Raw genomic sequence first — 17,111 nt, 5'->3', positions numbered from 1 at the left:
CTACGATATGACCGAGGTGGATTATGATGGAGGGGGGCACCACACACGGCTAAAGATCAATGATCAACTTGTGTGTCTTGGGGTGCCCCCTACCCCCGTATATAAAGGAGCTAGGGGGCGGCCGACCAAGGAGGAGGGCGCGCCAAAGGGTGAGTCCTACTCCCACCGGGAGTAGGACTCCCCTTTCCTAGTAGGAGTAGGAGAAGGGGGAAGGGAAGGAGAGGAGGAGAAGGAAGGAGGGGGTGCCGCCCCTTCCCCTATTCCAATTCGGACTAGGCTTTGGGGGGGGCAGCCCTTGCCAGCCCCTATCTCTCTCTCTTCCTAAAGCCCATTAAGTCTCATATACTCCCCGGGGGGTTCCGGTAACCTCCCGGTACTCCGGTATTTATCCGGTGACACCCGGAACTCTTCTGGTGTCCGAATATAACCTTCCAATATATCAATCTTTATGTCTCGACCATTTCGAGACTCCTCGTCATGTTCGTGATCTCATTCGGGACTCCGAACAACCTTCGGCACATTAAAACACATAAACTCATAATATCGATCGTCACCGAACGTTAAGCGTGCGGACCCTACGGGTTCGGGAACTATGTAGACATGACCGAGACTTGTCTTCGGTCAATAACCAATAATGGAACCTGGATGCTCATATTGGTTCCTACATATTCTACGAAGATCTTTATAGGTCAAACCAGATAACAACATACGTTGTTCCCTTTGTCATCGGTATGTTACTTGCCCGAGATTTGATCGTCGGTATCTCAATACCTAGTTCAATCTCGTTACTGGCAAGTCTCTTTACTCGTTCCGTAATGCATCATCCCGCAACTAACTCATTAGTCACATTGCTTGCAAGGCTTATAGTGATGTGCATTACCGAGAGGGCCCAGAGATACCTCTCCAACAATCGGAGTGACAAATCCTAATCTCGATCTATGCCAACTCAACAAGTACCATCGGAGACACTTGTAGAGCACCTTTATAATCACCCAGTTACGTTGTGACGTTTGGTAGCACATAAAGTGTTCCTCCGGTATTCAGGAGTTGCATAATCTTATAGTCACAGGAACATGTATAAGTCATGAATAAAGCAATAGCAACAAACTAAACGATCAAGTGCTAAGCTAACAAAATGGGTCAAGTCAATCACATCATTCTCTAATGATGTGATCCCGTTAATCAAATGACAACTCATGTCTATGGTTAGGAAACACAACCATCTTTGATTCAACGAGCTAGTCAAGTAGAGGCATACTAGTGACACTTTGTTTGTCTATGTATTCACACATGTACTATGTTTCCGGTTAATACAATTCTAGCATGAAAAATAAACATTTATCATGATATAAGGAAATATAAATAACAACTTTATTATTGCCTCTAGGGCATATTTCCTTCAATTTTATCATGGGTCGTGCCGAAGAGGTACTGCATGATGGCCTGATCTTCGGACTCGCGCTCCCACATGGGCTTGGCCCTCGCCTGGCAAGGGAGGAGCTAACGGTTGAGCAAGATCTGGACTACGTCAACCAGCTTTGTGTCGGTCTCCATCATGCTGATGATGCATTTCTACAGCGCCTTCACATCAGCGACGAACCCCAGTCTAGACTGTTAGTGGTCCACGAGGCCACTCTGGTAGGGGGTCGGATCTGAATGCGGGAGCCGGTCCCTAGGCGGCACCCCTTGGCTTCGTGATATAGAACCACTCTTTTTGCCAAAGCTTGACGGTGTTAAGGAAGTTACTCTCCGGCCATTGGACTCGCGTTAGTTTGCTAATCATAACCCGCCGCAGTCCCCATGGGCCCCGCCAACCACCTTGAGCTTAACATTGAGTACCTTCAGCCATAGGCTGAAGTGCGGGTGAACTCGGAGGAGGGCCTCGTAGACGATTATGAAGGTCAAAATATGGAGGAGGGAATTGGGGGCTAGGTCATGGAAATCTAGCCCATAGAAGAACATCAACCCCCTCACGAAGGCGTGTAAAGGAAACCCAAGCCCCCGAAGGAAATGGGGGAGAAAAATGACCCTCTTGCCCGGATTTGGCATGGGGATGATCTGGCCCTCTTCAAGGGCCCGATGGGAAATATTGATTGACAGATAGCTGACCTGTTTCAGCTTCACGATGTCGTTGTCGGTGACGATGGAGGCACCCCACTTCACCTTGGCACCAGATCCGGCCATGGCTGGAGGGGACGGGGTGGGATGCACTGAGGATCAGAGGAAAAGGGGTGCTGGAGCTCTAAGGATCTGCGTGAGCGGGAGGTGGAAGAAGGCGTGGGATGCTGGCTATAGTAGCTCCCCCTTTATAGGCTGTTGACGGGCCTGGGGTTCCTTTATCCAGGTCGTTGGCTTCTCCACTTCCTGATACGCCCGCAATGTTATGTGCAGGAGGGGAATCGAAATCATTAACCATATCCCCCGAAAAGCGGGACACGGTCTCAACCTCGAGGGGACGGGTCAAACATGTCGTCGGCCTCGAGCAGCGCTTCGAGAAATAGTAACTGCTCGGCGTTATGGCCGGAGGAGACTCTTCATTGAAAGAGAAAACGTTGTCAGATGAAGGCACCATTTACGCTTGAATGATATTTTTTATTGCCTTCGGAGTTAAGTAATACTGTCGTTTCAGATTCCGGACATCACTTGGTTCTGAACATGGGTGAAACGTACTGAAGAACTCGCCTCGCAAGCCGAATACTGGTCGAATGAGTGGGTGCTGGATACAAGTCTTGGCGTTGGAGGCAAGTTCGGGGGCTACTGAGGAAATCATGGACTAAGGGGTCCTCGAGGCAACGACCCATTGTACATGGGCCGGACTGGTGGAGCCGTATAGTGACAGGAGATCTATGAAGCCGTGGTGTGCCCTCCAAGTCAAGAAGGCACAGGATCTCTTTAAACCCTTATTGTAATCTATCTTCGGTAACCCTAACCTATCGGTGTCTATATAAACCGAGGGTTTTTAGTCTTTAGGGCTAGAGCTACATTCATCACCTCACCGCCTTAGGGTTTAGCTCATACGGGTCTCGAGGTAGATCTACTCTATAAAACATATTATACATCCAATACGACCAAGCAGGACGTAGGATATTACCTCTCCGAGAGGGCCCGAACCTGGGTAAACACTGTGTTCATCGTCCCTTGTTCCCTATCGATCCTAGATCCACAGCTCGGGACCCCCTACCCCGAGGTCTGGCAGTTTTGACACCGACAGGCCCTCTCATTTTCGCGTCCTCCAAGCGAAAAAGATGGGTGGTGCGTGATATGATGCGTCACAATCCTTGAGTACACAATATCAGCCCGTTCGCCATTCTCACAGTGGATCACATCATTCATTATGTGGATCTTTGGATTAGGCTGGAGCAGTTCTAATTTCGCGCGGACCTTGAAGACGATATTTCTTGGAAGTTTGAGGCAAATGGAGAGTACTCTACGACGTCGGCTTACAAGATTCAATTCCTGGGATCCACGTCCACCATCGTGAACAAACCATTTGGAAAGTTTGGGGCCCTCCCAAGGTTAAGTTCTTCTCCTGGTTGGCACTTCACGGTAGGATATGGATGGCGGACAGACTGCAAAGGAGAGGATGAGACAATTGTGGCCTTTGCACACTGTGCAAGAGGGCCAACGAGACTGCCCCACACCTATTCTACAAATACCGGTTCACAGTCCATCTTTGGAGGATCGTGAGGGATTGGCTAGGGCTTGGAGCGCTTGAGATGGACCGATGGGGGATCGAGCAAAACGTATATGGTGGACCAGCATGTTCCGACCAAATACCGCAAACCGAAAGGCGATGGATTCCCTCACCATGCTTGTGTGTTGGATCATCTGGAACGAGGAATGCTAGAGTTTTTAGGAAAAAATCGACGCCGCCTTTCTACCTCCTAAAAAAGCTTATTCAAGATGAGGCCAAGCTTTGGATCACCACGGGAGCTACGCACTGGAGCAAGATCATGCGGTGGAAATAATTCCTTATATAATTTACCTTTGACGGGCTATGTTGTGTAGCCTATAACATGTACTTTTTAAAACTCCTTTATGTATTTGAGCCTTTTGCCTCGTTTAAAAGAAAAAACCCTTAAGACAACCAACATATCTGTTTGCCTGTTGTTTTAGAAAAGCAACATGTATCCCATTCCCAGCTAGCTAAGTAGTTACTCATTTTTTGTCAGCAAAAGTTGCTACTATCACACGATTTGTTTCACAACTTTTTAATGCGGTTGTATCAACTCGATGTAACGACTAAACTAAAATTTTCTGTTATGGCAAAAGGTGAGGCCATGCAGTGGCGGAGACAGGGCGGACCAGCAGGGACCCTGCCCCCCCCCCCCCCCCCCCCCGCCCAACATCAGTGATTTAATACTAACTTGCTTACGTACAGTACATGTCTAATGATCATTTGCTGTAAAAAAGCTTATTTTTCAGTGTTTGGCCCTCCCCGGCCTGTGTTAGCCTCATTTGCCCCCCCCCCCCCCCCCCCTTAATCAAATATTCCTCGCTCCGCCACTCAGACCATGTACTTGGTGAAAGGGCGACACTTAATTCCAGAGCAATGGCTTGTCATTTTATTTTATTTTTAGATTATGGCTCGGCATAATTTGACCTCGCGTCGATCCTGTCCATTGTGGTACTAGATTTCGTGCGATCGCATCTTTGGATATTGTCGCCAGAGAACGTGTTATTAGTGGGTGATGGATTCGTTTACTTCCGTGCTATAAACTCTCTAGGCACGTGCGGCATCACTTTTACGTCCCCTGATCTAGTTGATGAAGTGACACCACGTTCATATGTAAATGCTGCGTGATATGATTAAAAAAAACTGCACAGCCCAAAGGGCGAATGGGATCCAAACACGGCGACAAAACCCAATGATTTCCTCCCCTGCCCTGCATCTGCATGCACACCACGAAGCTCGTACGGCCGGCCGGCGATCCATGGCCTTTTCCTATTTCGCGACACCGGAGCTCCATGCCTCTTTTGGACAGCATTCATCTCGCACCTACGCTACGTTAGGTGCAGGGACGGAGCCAGGATTTGAACATAGGGGGGGCGAAAGAGATAACTGTCTTTTTTTACCCCAAAAAGAGATAACCGTCTTATTTTACCCCAAAAAGAGATAATTGTCACACACATAATAATATGTATATCAAGTCTCACGTAAAATGTCAAATGTATACTTTGCAACAGTTGCACAAGTATTAATTAATGTATAAAAATAGCACATGTTTTGCAACTGTCAATGTAAATTAGCTCTATGATTACCTATATGATCATAAGATTAGCAAGTTGAATTTGGATTTTCAGTACAAAGAGTTTGAACAAGAAGCAGATGGCTTGAAAGTAGCAATATGTTATTTTCTTTCTATTTATTTTTTGTGTAGAGAAGTACAGCTAAACAGAGATAAAAGATAAGTATATTAAATTAGATCTATATCTATCACCGAGAACACATGTTACTGCAACTTCAGAATTGCTACTAACTAATGCATTAGGGATCACCGTATCAGGCCAGATCAATAATACGTTGATGTCAAAAAGTATATATTAATACCAGTCTGATTAATACTATGGTTATACCTAGAGAAACGATCTAATGCTGTCAACTGAGATGAGCGGCCGCAATCAAGTTTGGGTGGAGAAAAGATACAACGATCCATGTGGCTGATCGCCACAAGCGGCCGCGATATTGGGAATTCAGGGTCAAATCATGTGAGCAAGCTGTTAATATCTCTAATTCTAGAATCGCTCCTTTTATGGTTTGAAAGACACAACCAAATCTAATGCTGGAAATAAAAACTAAACCTTGTTTCCTCGTTAGGTAGCTCATCCATCCATGAGGCCGGCCGGACAGAATGAGCTGCTGGATCGACACAATGACACTTTCATGTCGCCTTCCCTTCTGGATGGATAGATTAGACAGAAGATCTAGCAGGCGGCCGACGGCCGGCGCGATCTCTGGAGCAGTTCTTTTAGGTTGGAATCGAAGGGATTAGTGGGTACTGCTTCGTAGCCTGGCCCCTTCGCTTTCATGATGGGCTATGTTTCCTTTTTATTTTTCTGGGATTTGGGCCTTTAGGCTGCAATCAACTGATCACCATTACATGGGCCCTCGCTGGCTATGGGAAGCACAAATCACACAGGGGGGGCGAAGCAAGCCACGTACACTTGCGTAGCCAACAAAATTAGCGACCAACTGATCGCTATTAAGGTGCGGCACGATCGTTAGGGGGGGTCTCGCCCCCCCTCGTCCCCCCTTGAATCCGTCCCTGGTTAGGTGGTCGCAGTACGCACCCCATGACAACCAGCGCGGTCGTAGCATATCAGCAGTGCCGGTACAGTGCAATATTCCCGGTACGAGCCCGATCGGCCCGGCCGGTCAAACGAACGGGCGAAGCTAAGCTGGGCACAGTGAGGCGTCAGGCGCCCCATCTGCGACTGCATCCGCCCCATCAATTCGTCGTCCAGCTCGCACAGTGGCGGAACTCGGGAAAGGTACGGCGAGCGACACACTGCCATGAGCCGCGTAGATACTCCACAGTGGTGGTGCATTGAGTTGGATGGGTTGTAGCATGCCACTGATTACTTGATACTACTAGTTCATATGCCTATCTAGCCGTCGCAATAATATGGCCGGCCGGCGACCACACACCTGCACGGTGCAAATTACAGGGACGAAAAACAGGGGAGATATGCACTCCAGGGTGAGTAGCATCTAGACATACATACATACATCTGGTAGTAACTGCATGTGTGCATGATAATATCTGAGACGGCTGGCTCTCGCCATCCGCGTCGCATCTCTCTTTTCTGTCTCGTCGATTCGATAGGTGCCGTGGTGGATCCATCGGCTCACAGCCGCCCACGATTTTCTTTTCTTTTCTGTTCTTCTCTGCCAGAAAAAGGAAAACAAACTAGGCTCCTACAAAATCTCGACTGCTAAATCCAAAACCTTCCTATCTAAACCCCTAGCTTAGCTCTAGCTCTGGCTGGTCTGGTTACGGTCGCTGCCGAGTCAATCAAACCTCTCTGGGGTCCACGAAGATGGACTGCCCGGGCGCCGACTTGGCCCAATCCCAGCCGTCCGCGTCGGACTCGCCTCCTCCTAGCCGCTTCATGCACCACAGGTCCTCTGCGCACGACAGGCTGCGCCAGTGCGGCAGCCGTCGCCGGAGCGGGTCCAGCGCGGCCACCTCCACTGCCACGGCCGCCGCCCTGCCGCGCGCCCTGTTCACGAACGACACGTACAGCGCCTTCGCGGCCAGCGCTGCGTCGTCGCCTTCGCCGCCGAGGCCGTACGCGAACCAGCCCGCGAACGGACGGAAGAAGTTGGGAACGGACGGCACGCGCATCCACTTGGCCGCTCGGTCCAGCGCCCTGCTCGCGGCGGCGGCGGCGCGGCGGAGGCGCGAGGACCCGCGCATCTCCAGGCGGAACACGCCGCCGCAGTCCCATAGGCTCGCCACGGCCCACGACGCCGGCGGCGAGGCCAGGAAGTGCTCCACCCCGCGCCACTTAAAACCTTCGTCCACGACGGCCAGGAACGTGCCGAGCGAGAGCCTGTTGCCGAGGACGGCGCCGATGTCGGCCGGGAAGAGCTCGACGTGGCTGAACCGTCGGCGGTACAGCTGCTCGGCGTCGCGCGCGTCGAGGGACAAAACGGCCGCGCGGCGCGGGGCCCGGAGGCGGTGCGCGTGCACGGGGTGCACGAGGAGCGACGGCGTGCGAAACTTGTAGTAACCGCACCGCCCGGTGAAGAGCTGCACAGACGCCTCGTTGGACTTATCCGTGGCCATGTACGCATACTCGGCGCCCATCAGCGAGAACCACCGCTCCAGATGCCCTACCAGCCGCAGCGCTACGCCCATCCTCCTGCAACCGCCGATCACGCGCGACGCCATTAATTAGTACGTAATTCTTGGCCACGCACACGCCGAATCAATGCCACAGTGTAGTGTCACGGACGGGGAGAAGATGAAATCAATTCAGTTCAGTTCAATTCAATTGTGTTTTACCTGTGGGAAGGTGAGACGCGGAGGCCGAGAATGTAGCCGACGCTGGCGAAGGCGGGCTTGCCGGGGCAGCTCTTTCCCGTGTGTAGGAGATTAGAGGATTGATGTAACTCACGATATATTGATCGGGTGCATATGCACGTATATATATAGGTACAAGGGTAGCCACGTCCTCAACTATACAAGGGAGGAGGACGGCTTGTGGTACAAGAAATATACATGCAATATACATATCTCAACACCCCCCCGCAGTCGAAGCATCGGGACATCCGACGCAGAGACTGGAGCGAAAATCCTCGAAAGACGCCGTAGGCAACCCTTTGGTCATGATGTCCGCAAACTGTTGGGAAGTAGGGACATGGAGAACCCGGATGTGTCCAAGAGCCACCTGTTCCCGAACAAAATGGATATCGAGCTCAATATGTTTGGTGCGGCGGTGATGAACTGGGTTGGCGGAGAGGTACACAGCGGAGACGTTGTCGCAGTAGACAATGGTGGCCTTGGCGACAGGACAAGAGAGCTCAAGAAGAAGCTGACGAAGCCAGGAGCACTCTGCAACAACATTAGCCACTGCTCGATACTCGGCTTCAGCACTGGAGCGAGAAACAGTGGGCTGCCGCTTAGACGACCAAGAGATCAACGATGGTCCAAGATAAACACAATAGCCCGAGGTGGAACGTCTCGTGTCAGGGCAGCCGGCCCAGTCAGCATCCGAGTAAGCAGTGATGTCCAGAGCCATAGAGGCATGAAGAGACAAACCGAAATCCAAGGTGCCGCGGATGTAGCGGAGGACCCGCTTGACCGCAGTCCAATGAGCATCACGAGGAGCATGCATGTGTAAGCAGACCTGCTGAACGGCGTACTGAAGCTCCGGGCGTGTCAGAGTGAGATACTGAAGGGAGCCCACAATAGACCGATACAACGAAGCATCCGGAGCAGGTGATCCGTCGGTGGCAGAGAGCTTGGCCTTCGTGTCGACAGGAGTAGACGCGGGTTTGCAATTAAGCATCCCAGCGCGATCAAGAAGCTCATGAGCATACTTCCGCTGATGAAGAAAGAAGCCATCCGCACGTCGAACAACCTCGATGCCGAGGAAATAGTGCAGAGGACCCAGGTCCTTAATGGCAAACTCAGCGCGAAGACGATCAGTAAGCTGTCGAAGAAGAGCACTAGAGCAAGCTGTCATGATGATGTCGTCGACATAAAGAAGTAAGTAGGCGGTAGCATCCCCGTGTTGGTAAATGAACAGCGAAGCATCGGAGCGAGCGGAGCGGAAGCCGAGTTGATGAAGAAACGCTGCAATGCGCTGGTACCAAGCGCGGGGAGCCTGCTTGAGCCCGTACAAGGAGCGAGAAAGCAGGCAAACATGCTCCGGACGAGTGTCGTCGACGAACCCCGTAGGCTGCTGGCAATAGACCTGCTCCTCAAGATGGCCATGAAGGAAGGCGTTGGAGACGTCCATCTGGTGCACCGGCCAGGCACGAGATACCGCGAGCTGAAGAACAGTGCGAATCGTCCCGGGCTTGACAACCGGTGCGAATGTATCCGTGAAGTCAACGCCAGCACGCTGTCGAAAACCTCGGACCACCCAACGTGCTTTATAGCGGTCGAGGGTGCCATCGGGATGAAACTTGTGCTTGAACACCCACTTCCCGGTAATGATGTTGGCGTGCCGGGGGCGGGGAACAAGCTGCCAAGTCGCATTGCGCTGTAGAGCCTCAAATTCCTCCTTCATCGCTGCATACCAAAGCGGGTCGCGAAGAGCCATACGAGCGGAGGTCGGAAGAGGCGACAGTGGCACCGTAGACGCCGGACAAGCATACTCATCAGCAGAGTAACGGAGACTCGGCCGATGAACACCCATGCGTGCACGAGTGATAGGACCAGCAGGTGGTGGTGTAGTAGACGTAGAAGCAGCATGTGCCGGGGGCGCGCCATGCACGGCCGGGCTAGGCGACTGCCCCGACGAAGCTGGTGAAGGCGCCGGCGTTGCCAGCGAAGGGCCCGGGGTGGCCGGCGAGGCCGGCGAAGAGCCCGGCGTGGCCGGGGTGACCGGCGAGGCCAGCGAAGAGCCCGGCGTGGCCGACGAGCCAGGCGAGGCCGGCGAAGAGCCCGGCGTGGCCGGGGTGACCGGCGAGGCTGGCGAAGAGCCCGGCGTGGCCGACGAGCCAGGCGAGGCCGTCAAAGACTCCAACGAAGCCAGCAGAGGGGCTGGCGAGGCCAACGGTGCACGACCCAAAGGAAAAGGTCCAAGTGCAACACGTTGATGAGTAGAGCCAGCCAAGGGGTGATCATCTCCTGGCACCTCCATTTGTTCCTGTGCAAAAGGAAAAGAGCACTCGTCGAAATAAACATGCCTAGAGGTGATGACACGGTGAGACACCGGATCATAACATCGGTAGCCTTTAGTGTTAGCCGGGTAACCGAGGAAGACACAAGGTAAGGAGCGAGGGGCAAGTTTATGAGGGGCGTTGGCTGCGACACTAGGATAACAGAGGCATCCGAAAATGCGAAGACCGTCGTAGGATGGAGGAGACCCAAAGAGAAGATGATGCGGGGTGTAGTTCCAACGGACACGACACGGACGTAGGTTAACAAGGAGGGTGGCGGTGGCAAGGGCATCCGGCCAAAACCGGGGTGGCATGTAGGCGTGAAACAGAAGAGTGCGGACGCAGTCATTAAGAGTGCGAAGAACGCGTTCGGCCCGACCGTTTTGCTGGGAGGTGTATGGACAGGTTAACCGAAAGATGGTGCCGTGGTTGGAGAGAAGTGTACGGATGGTGAGGTTATCGAATTCCTTCCCGTTGTCGGTTTGTAGAGCATGGATGGGACGACCGAACTGTGTAGACACATAGGAGAAAAAGGCGAGGAGGGTGGCGGGAACGTCAGATTTCCGACGAAGCGGAAAGGTCCACACAAAATGAGAGTAGTCATCGAGAATAACAAGATAGTATAGAAAACCAGAATTACTTGTGATAGGTGACGTCCATACATCGCTATGAATTAATTCAAAAGGATAAGAAGCAACTGTCGAAGAAGAACTAAACGGGAGTCTAACATGTTTGCCCATGCGGCATGCTTGACAAGAATGAGCATCCGCTTTATTACATGAAAAAGAAAAACCCTTGACTATTTGACGAAGTGCGGTGGTGCTAGGATGACCGAGACGGGCGTGCCAAAGATCAATGCCGGCGGAAAGAGCGAGAGGTCCAGTGCGTGATGATGATGAAGGCTGGACGGGGTACATGTCGCCGGGACTGTCACATCGGTGAAGAACCATCCGGGTGCGGGCGTCCTTAACAGAGAAACCAACTTCGTCAAATTCAACAGTTACAAAATTATCACGGGAAAGATTACGAACAGAGACTAAGTTCTGAATAAGTTGAGGAGACACGAGCACATTATTAAGAGACAATGGCCTAGACGTAGATGGAAAGGGAGTAGAACCGACATGAGTAATGGGAAGACCAGCGCCGTTACCGACGATGATACGAGAAGATGTGTGAACGGGAGACGCGGAGGAGAGGTTACCCGGGTAGGCTGCCATATGAGATGATGCACCGGTGTCCATGAACCAGTCGCCACCGCCGGTGTAAGAACCGGGCTGAGGCGTGTATTGCAGCGCCGAGAGCAGAGCCGGGTCGTAGGAGACCGGCGGCGTGGGGTAGCCAGCAAACCCCGTCACCCCCCCACTGGGATTTGGTGCGCCATAGCCAAACTGTGCAGGGTAGGGGGGAGGCGGTGGTGTCGGAGCGCCGAGCTGGGGGGCCGCGTAGAAGGCCTGGTGTGCCGCTGGTCGAGGCCCGAGAAGTCCTGGAAGTGGAGCGCGGGGAACCGGCATTGTATAGGCGTGTACAACCCCGGTCCAGGGATTGTGACCGGTGCCCCATGGTGGCGAGGGAAGTTGCTGTTGCTGGACACCACCACGCTGCTGTCCACCGCCGTTGTTGGTGCGGTTTCCACGGCCACGGCGACCACCACGGCCGCGCCGGTCGCCCTGGTTCTGCTGCTGTTGTTGGGGAGGGGGCACCGGCGCCGGAGGCCGAGGTGGATGGGAGCCGTAGGAGGCGCCGTAGGGTGTGCCGTAGCCACCCGCACCTGCGGCTGCTGGAGGCACCGGTGGGCGAGGCTGCGGAGGCAGCGAGGCGCCGTGGCCCCCGGCGGGAGGTGTTGATGTAGACCCGCCGTGGGAGTAGCCGGCGGCGAAGGCGGTATGAACCGCACGAGCCCGCAGGTTCTTCAGGCGACGCTCCTCAAGACGTAGATAGGCCACCGCCCGTTCATAAGTAGGGTTAGCCATAAGAGTAAGATTGGACGCGGCATTACCGAGATCCTCGTTGAGGCCGGCGGTGAGGGTGGAGAGGAGGAGCTCGTCCCCAACCTTGAAGCCAACGTCGTTGAGCTCGTCGGAGAGAGTCTTGAGGCGCATGCAGTAGGCGTCGATGGAGGAGTCGTTTTGGTGGCAACCAAAAAACTCCTGCTGCAAGAAGACGATCCGTTGGAGCTTGTTGTCGGTGAAGAGGCCGACGATCTTCGTCCACACCGTGTAGGCATCATCACCGTCGCGAACAACAGTGTGAAAGATGTCCTTGGACACAGTGAGGAAGAGCCACCGGATGATGGTGGCGTCAACCGCCATCCAGTCCTCATCGCAACGCATGGCGAGGAAGTCGGTGGTGCCGTCGATGTGGTCACGGAGGTTGTACTCACGGAAGAGGAGTTTGAAATAGGTTTTCCATGCATAGAAGTTGGCCTCCGTGTGGGATAGCTTGATCGGAACGCGATCGAAGATCGGAACTTCACGGATGTACGCCGGGTTGGGGAGAGAGCCGGCCTCGGAGGAAGAGGCGGACGGGTTGCTGCGGTGGGAGAGGCTCGAGTGAGACATGGCAGCGATAGATGAGCGGCGCGGCTGGAAGGCGAAAGCAGCGCGGCTGGGTGCTAGGGCAGAAGCTACGCACAGCTTTGAGGAAAACGGCGGCTCGGCTGGAGATGCGAAAGCAGCGTGGGGCGTGGCTGGAAGCAAGGGAGCAGCGCAGGTTGGAACGTGAGGTGCGGCGGCGACTAGGGCGCGCTGGGGAGAGGCGCAGCAGCAGCTAGAGCGGCGGCGGAAAGAGGTAAGGCGCGGCGGCAGCTAGGGTTGCAGGGCGCGCGAGGGTAGACCGAGTTAGGCTGATACCATGTAGGAGATTAGAGGATTGATGTAACTCACGATATATTGATCGGGTGCATATGCACGTATATATATAGGTACAAGGGTAGCCACGTCCTCAACTATACAAGGGAGGAGGACGGCTTGTGGTACAAGAAATATACATGCAATATACATATCTCAACACCGTGGCCACGGACTTGACGGTGCCGCGGATGAGGCCGACGATCCGGCCGGGCTGGGCAGACGTCTCAGCTACCTTCCATGTCAAAATCAACACAGTTGAGGATTAAAGCAACCCACTACCAGCTGCAATCGATCGAAATCAGCTCGCTGCTCGCCTGCCCGCCCTCGCGACGTGTAACTGTGCAGCAGCAGGCGGGCGTATACACCTACGATGCACAGAGCTACAGATAGGGCAGCAGGCACTTACGAGCATGAGGTAGGCCGGCGAGTGGCGAATGCGGGCGACTGGGTCGCCGAGCAGGTCGGCGTGGAGCGACATGCCGCCGGGTTGGCCGACCTCGCACTCGCGATCGACGGCCTCCGTGCCGGCGCGGTCCGTCGACGGGCTGTACTCCCGGATGATTACCCTTGGCTTCCCCTCTGCATCTTCCATGGCACTCAAGCTCGACTGTATCCGTATCCCTACGACTCACTCGTCCACAGCCAGCTTCACTCGATCTGTGGTCATGTCGACGATAGGCCGGGGAGGGGAGGAGGAGAGGAGAGGAGAGGAGAAAGCGGCGCGTGGATGCACTCGCAGGGCGGAGCAGTTAGCGCGCGTATATATAGTGGCGGAGCCTCTGTTTGAATTCTTTTCCTATCCTTGGCCTCCCAGCGCCATAATTCCCTAATTCCTATCCCTTCGCCTCCGCAGCTCGCAGACCAGAATTAAAAACCGAAGAGGATTTCGGGGGCCTAAAGCTAAAATAATAACTCACGCCCGCGCTGATCGCTCTGAGTTGAACCAAAAAGAAAAACTGCAGACATGCTCAGCCGTCGCGCGACTGGAAAGGCGGCGATCAAGCGGCAAGAAGCATATGACTGACAGAGGGCGAAAAGAAGAGGCCCGACCCAAACGGGCCGCCTCGCCTTTTGGTTTTCCGAGCGAGTGGAGCCGCAGCCGTAAAAAAAAGAATGGGCTCAGAGTGGAGCACATGATTGGGGGTTCACGGCAGCGCCGTTTAAGGCGCCGTGAAATTAAGACGACATTAAGGTCTTTGGATAGTGGGGGAAAAACTGCCCCTTTACACCTGGTTCCTTGTGCATGCTCTGGCTCGCGCTCTTTCGGCCATCACAAAAGGCCAGCCTTTTCAGTGGCGTTACAACACTAACAACGGTCGGTTTTACCGTGGCGCACGCACGTGAGCGCGAGTGGATCCGAAGGAATATGGTTTTCTGAGTCAGTTGTAGGACAAGGCCAACATTGCGACCGATCTCTCCCCTACCCCCTGAACCCAACTCGCCCAATAGTTAAGGTTATCCGGCGAAGTTGGAGCGGATTTTGGCGAGCTGTGCAAGCGGCCAACTTGTAGATCTTCCCTTCCCAGGTGATTCATCCTTTGTTTTATCGATTATCTTTCTCTCCTCTTCTGTCCTGTGCCGACGCGAACACGGCCAGGCTAGATGTGCTGTGAGGCTGTCTAATAAGCCATCTTAGGTTTCATTTGTTTATCTACAAACTGTCGCTGACTGTTCCCGTATTACTAGGAGCCCAAGATTTTGGCGAGTACCAGGGAGTCTCCCGCGCAAAAGAGTACCGCCAAGGCAGCTCAGTTTCCTTTAGGGTTTTGGAATGATAGTATTGCTCTCTCTTTTTTGCGAATTATTATAGCGCTTTTTTTTAAATACACTGAGAGTGTCTAAACTTATCCCCCGCGGTCACTTTGATACCTAAAGTTGCAAAATACATAAAATTGATGCTCAGCTTTTCTAGCCGGTGAAAATACGGTGCCTCCTCCTCTGTTCCGGCGTACTCGCTGCCCATCTGGTGTGCCAGCATGGCGGTGGCCCACATGTCAACCGGTCAAAGTGGACGAGGCGACGAGTGAGTCGCACGGTGGAATTTTCTTTTGTTGCTAAAAAGGCCTGCAAATTACAAGCATGGGTCTCACATGTCAGTGTGGCATTGAGAAAAACAACAGTAAGATAATCTGAGACAACCCGCACGAGAGTTGCTTAGCCGGAACAAGCTATCCACCAGGCCGAACTCTACTCTGTTTACATTCAATGAGCTAGAAGGCTATATATGGCGTTCCAACGTGCCTCTTCTAGCGATTTTCATTTTTATTTTTATAGATGGCGCTCCTATGGGTCCGCACAAGTTTTCTTCTCATTTTTTAAGGTTCAATTATATATAGCTTTTTGCATTATTTTTCACATTTAGAAAATAAATATAATAAACTTTATAATTGCCATAAAACTTAAAGAAAATGTTAGTGCATTTTGGAAAAAATGTTCAACATGTTTTTGGAAAAATGTTTCACATGTATTAAAATTTTGTAAAATGTTTTGCAAAAATGTTCAACATGCATTCAAACTATGGACAACGATTATTTCAGAAATGTACACCATTTTTTTAGAAAGGGAATGTATTCTGAAAAACTTGAGTAAAATTATTCTTGCATTTCTACAAACATGATTATTATTATCAACAATATCTTTAATACACGTTGGATAGTTTTTAAAATACAACATTGTCAATTTAATTGATGATTTTGTATTTTAAATATAGAACATACACAATAATTGTGCATGCTTGCAGTCCTGAATGAAGATACAAAAAATTAAACTATATTTTTAATACATGTTGAACTGTTTGAATCCATATAAATTTAAGAAAAAAAAATCATGTTTATCCATTCAAGCTACAAAAATATTGAAAATAGAATAAAGATTGAAAATACACACTAACTGTATGTTGATTATTATTGTAATTTTTACATGAGAAAATTTACGTATCATGAAAACTAAACACTAAACAATAAATTAGAAAGAAAAAAGATAGAGGACATAGCAGGGAAAGTGCATAGCGGTTGGACTATAACTCTGTGTTGCTTCCTACTCCCTCCGTTCGGAATTACTTGTCTCGAAAATAGATGTATCTAGAACTAAAATATGTCTAGATACATCCATTTTTGCGACAAGTAATTCCGAACGGAGGGAGTAGATAATAGTCATACGCAAAAACATAGTTCAGTAGATTGGACGGCTCTGGTTCGAATTCTCTCCAACCAATTTATTTTTATATGTTATTTCTCTCTAGCATGCTGACATGTTGAAGGTTACTTTGGGCAAATATCAGTAACATGCCACTAATGTAGTACTCCCTCCATCCCATAATGTAAAACGTTTTTTGACACTAGTGTAGTGTCAAAAACGTCTTACATTATGGAATAGAGGGAGTAGTAGTTTGTGTATAATCATTTATTATCAGTGACCCACACGTCAAAGAACTTAGACTATATTGTCCCTTGCGGGATCATAACACTCATTAACTATTGTGTCAACCGTGACATTTCTCTCTAGCTCGTGGCGTTACGGAGGGAGGAGGAGCATATTTTTTCGGTCCGCTCTGCTTATTATATCGAGTGGGAGCATCAGTTTGGAGCTCGTACGGAAAACACCGTTGGCCCATCAAGTAACAATCCAGTTTGATGTGTTATCCAGAAACTACGAGTTCCGAGTATGATCAAGATATATATGTGGAGGGCGCTTCGAGGTGTTATTCCAGGGTTGGGAGTGTTGGCTAACCGGCATATCAAGGTACCACCACACTGCCCAATTTGTCCAGATGAAGCTGAGGATATCCAACACTTGTTATTCACGTGTAGGAGGGCTCGACTAGTATGGAAGGCATTCGGAATCATGGACCGTATTGATCAAGCATTACATTTGATCGCTCGAGGTTGGTTGTCCTGGAGGAGATGTTGCGGTGGCCGAGACAA

General features: G+C 51.4%; 1 protein-coding gene across 1 annotated transcript; it reads right to left on the bottom strand.

Moving 5' to 3' along the window:
* Window positions 1-6,697: 6,697 nt before the first annotated feature.
* On the bottom strand, window positions 6,698-15,181 carry LOC123090186 (probable N-acetyltransferase HLS1). The gene is made up of 5 exons (XM_044511599.1): window positions 15,016-15,181; window positions 13,595-13,809; window positions 13,353-13,420; window positions 8,013-8,093; window positions 6,698-7,869 (listed from the first exon to the last, which is right to left on the bottom strand). Exons 1-5 carry the CDS (start codon window positions 15,179-15,181, stop codon window positions 7,017-7,019), a joined length of 1,383 nt encoding a protein of 460 aa, XP_044367534.1. The 3' UTR covers window positions 6,698-7,016.
* Window positions 15,182-17,111: the final 1,930 nt, after the last annotated feature.

This window comes from Triticum aestivum, chromosome 4B, assembly GCF_018294505.1.
Source record: "Triticum aestivum cultivar Chinese Spring chromosome 4B, IWGSC CS RefSeq v2.1, whole genome shotgun sequence".
Taxonomy (NCBI): Eukaryota; Viridiplantae; Streptophyta; class Magnoliopsida; order Poales; family Poaceae; genus Triticum; species Triticum aestivum.
Note: the sequence above shows the minus strand (reverse complement) of the source record. Positions and strands in the feature narration are given on the sequence as shown.

Bases quoted from the DNA above. Each gene is read 5' to 3' on its own strand.
- LOC123090186 (XM_044511599.1), bottom strand. From the start codon at position 15,181: ATGTGGGCCACCGCCATGCTGGCACACCAGATGGGCAGCGAGTACGCC. The intron at 8,094-13,352 runs CACGGTGTTGAG...TAATCTCCTACA, and splicing joins GGCACCGTCAAGTCCGTGGC to CACGGGAAAGAGCTGCCCCG. The intron at 7,870-8,012 runs GTAAAACACAAT...CGGCGGTTGCAG, and splicing joins CGCGTCTCACCTTCCCACAG to GAGGATGGGCGTAGCGCTGC.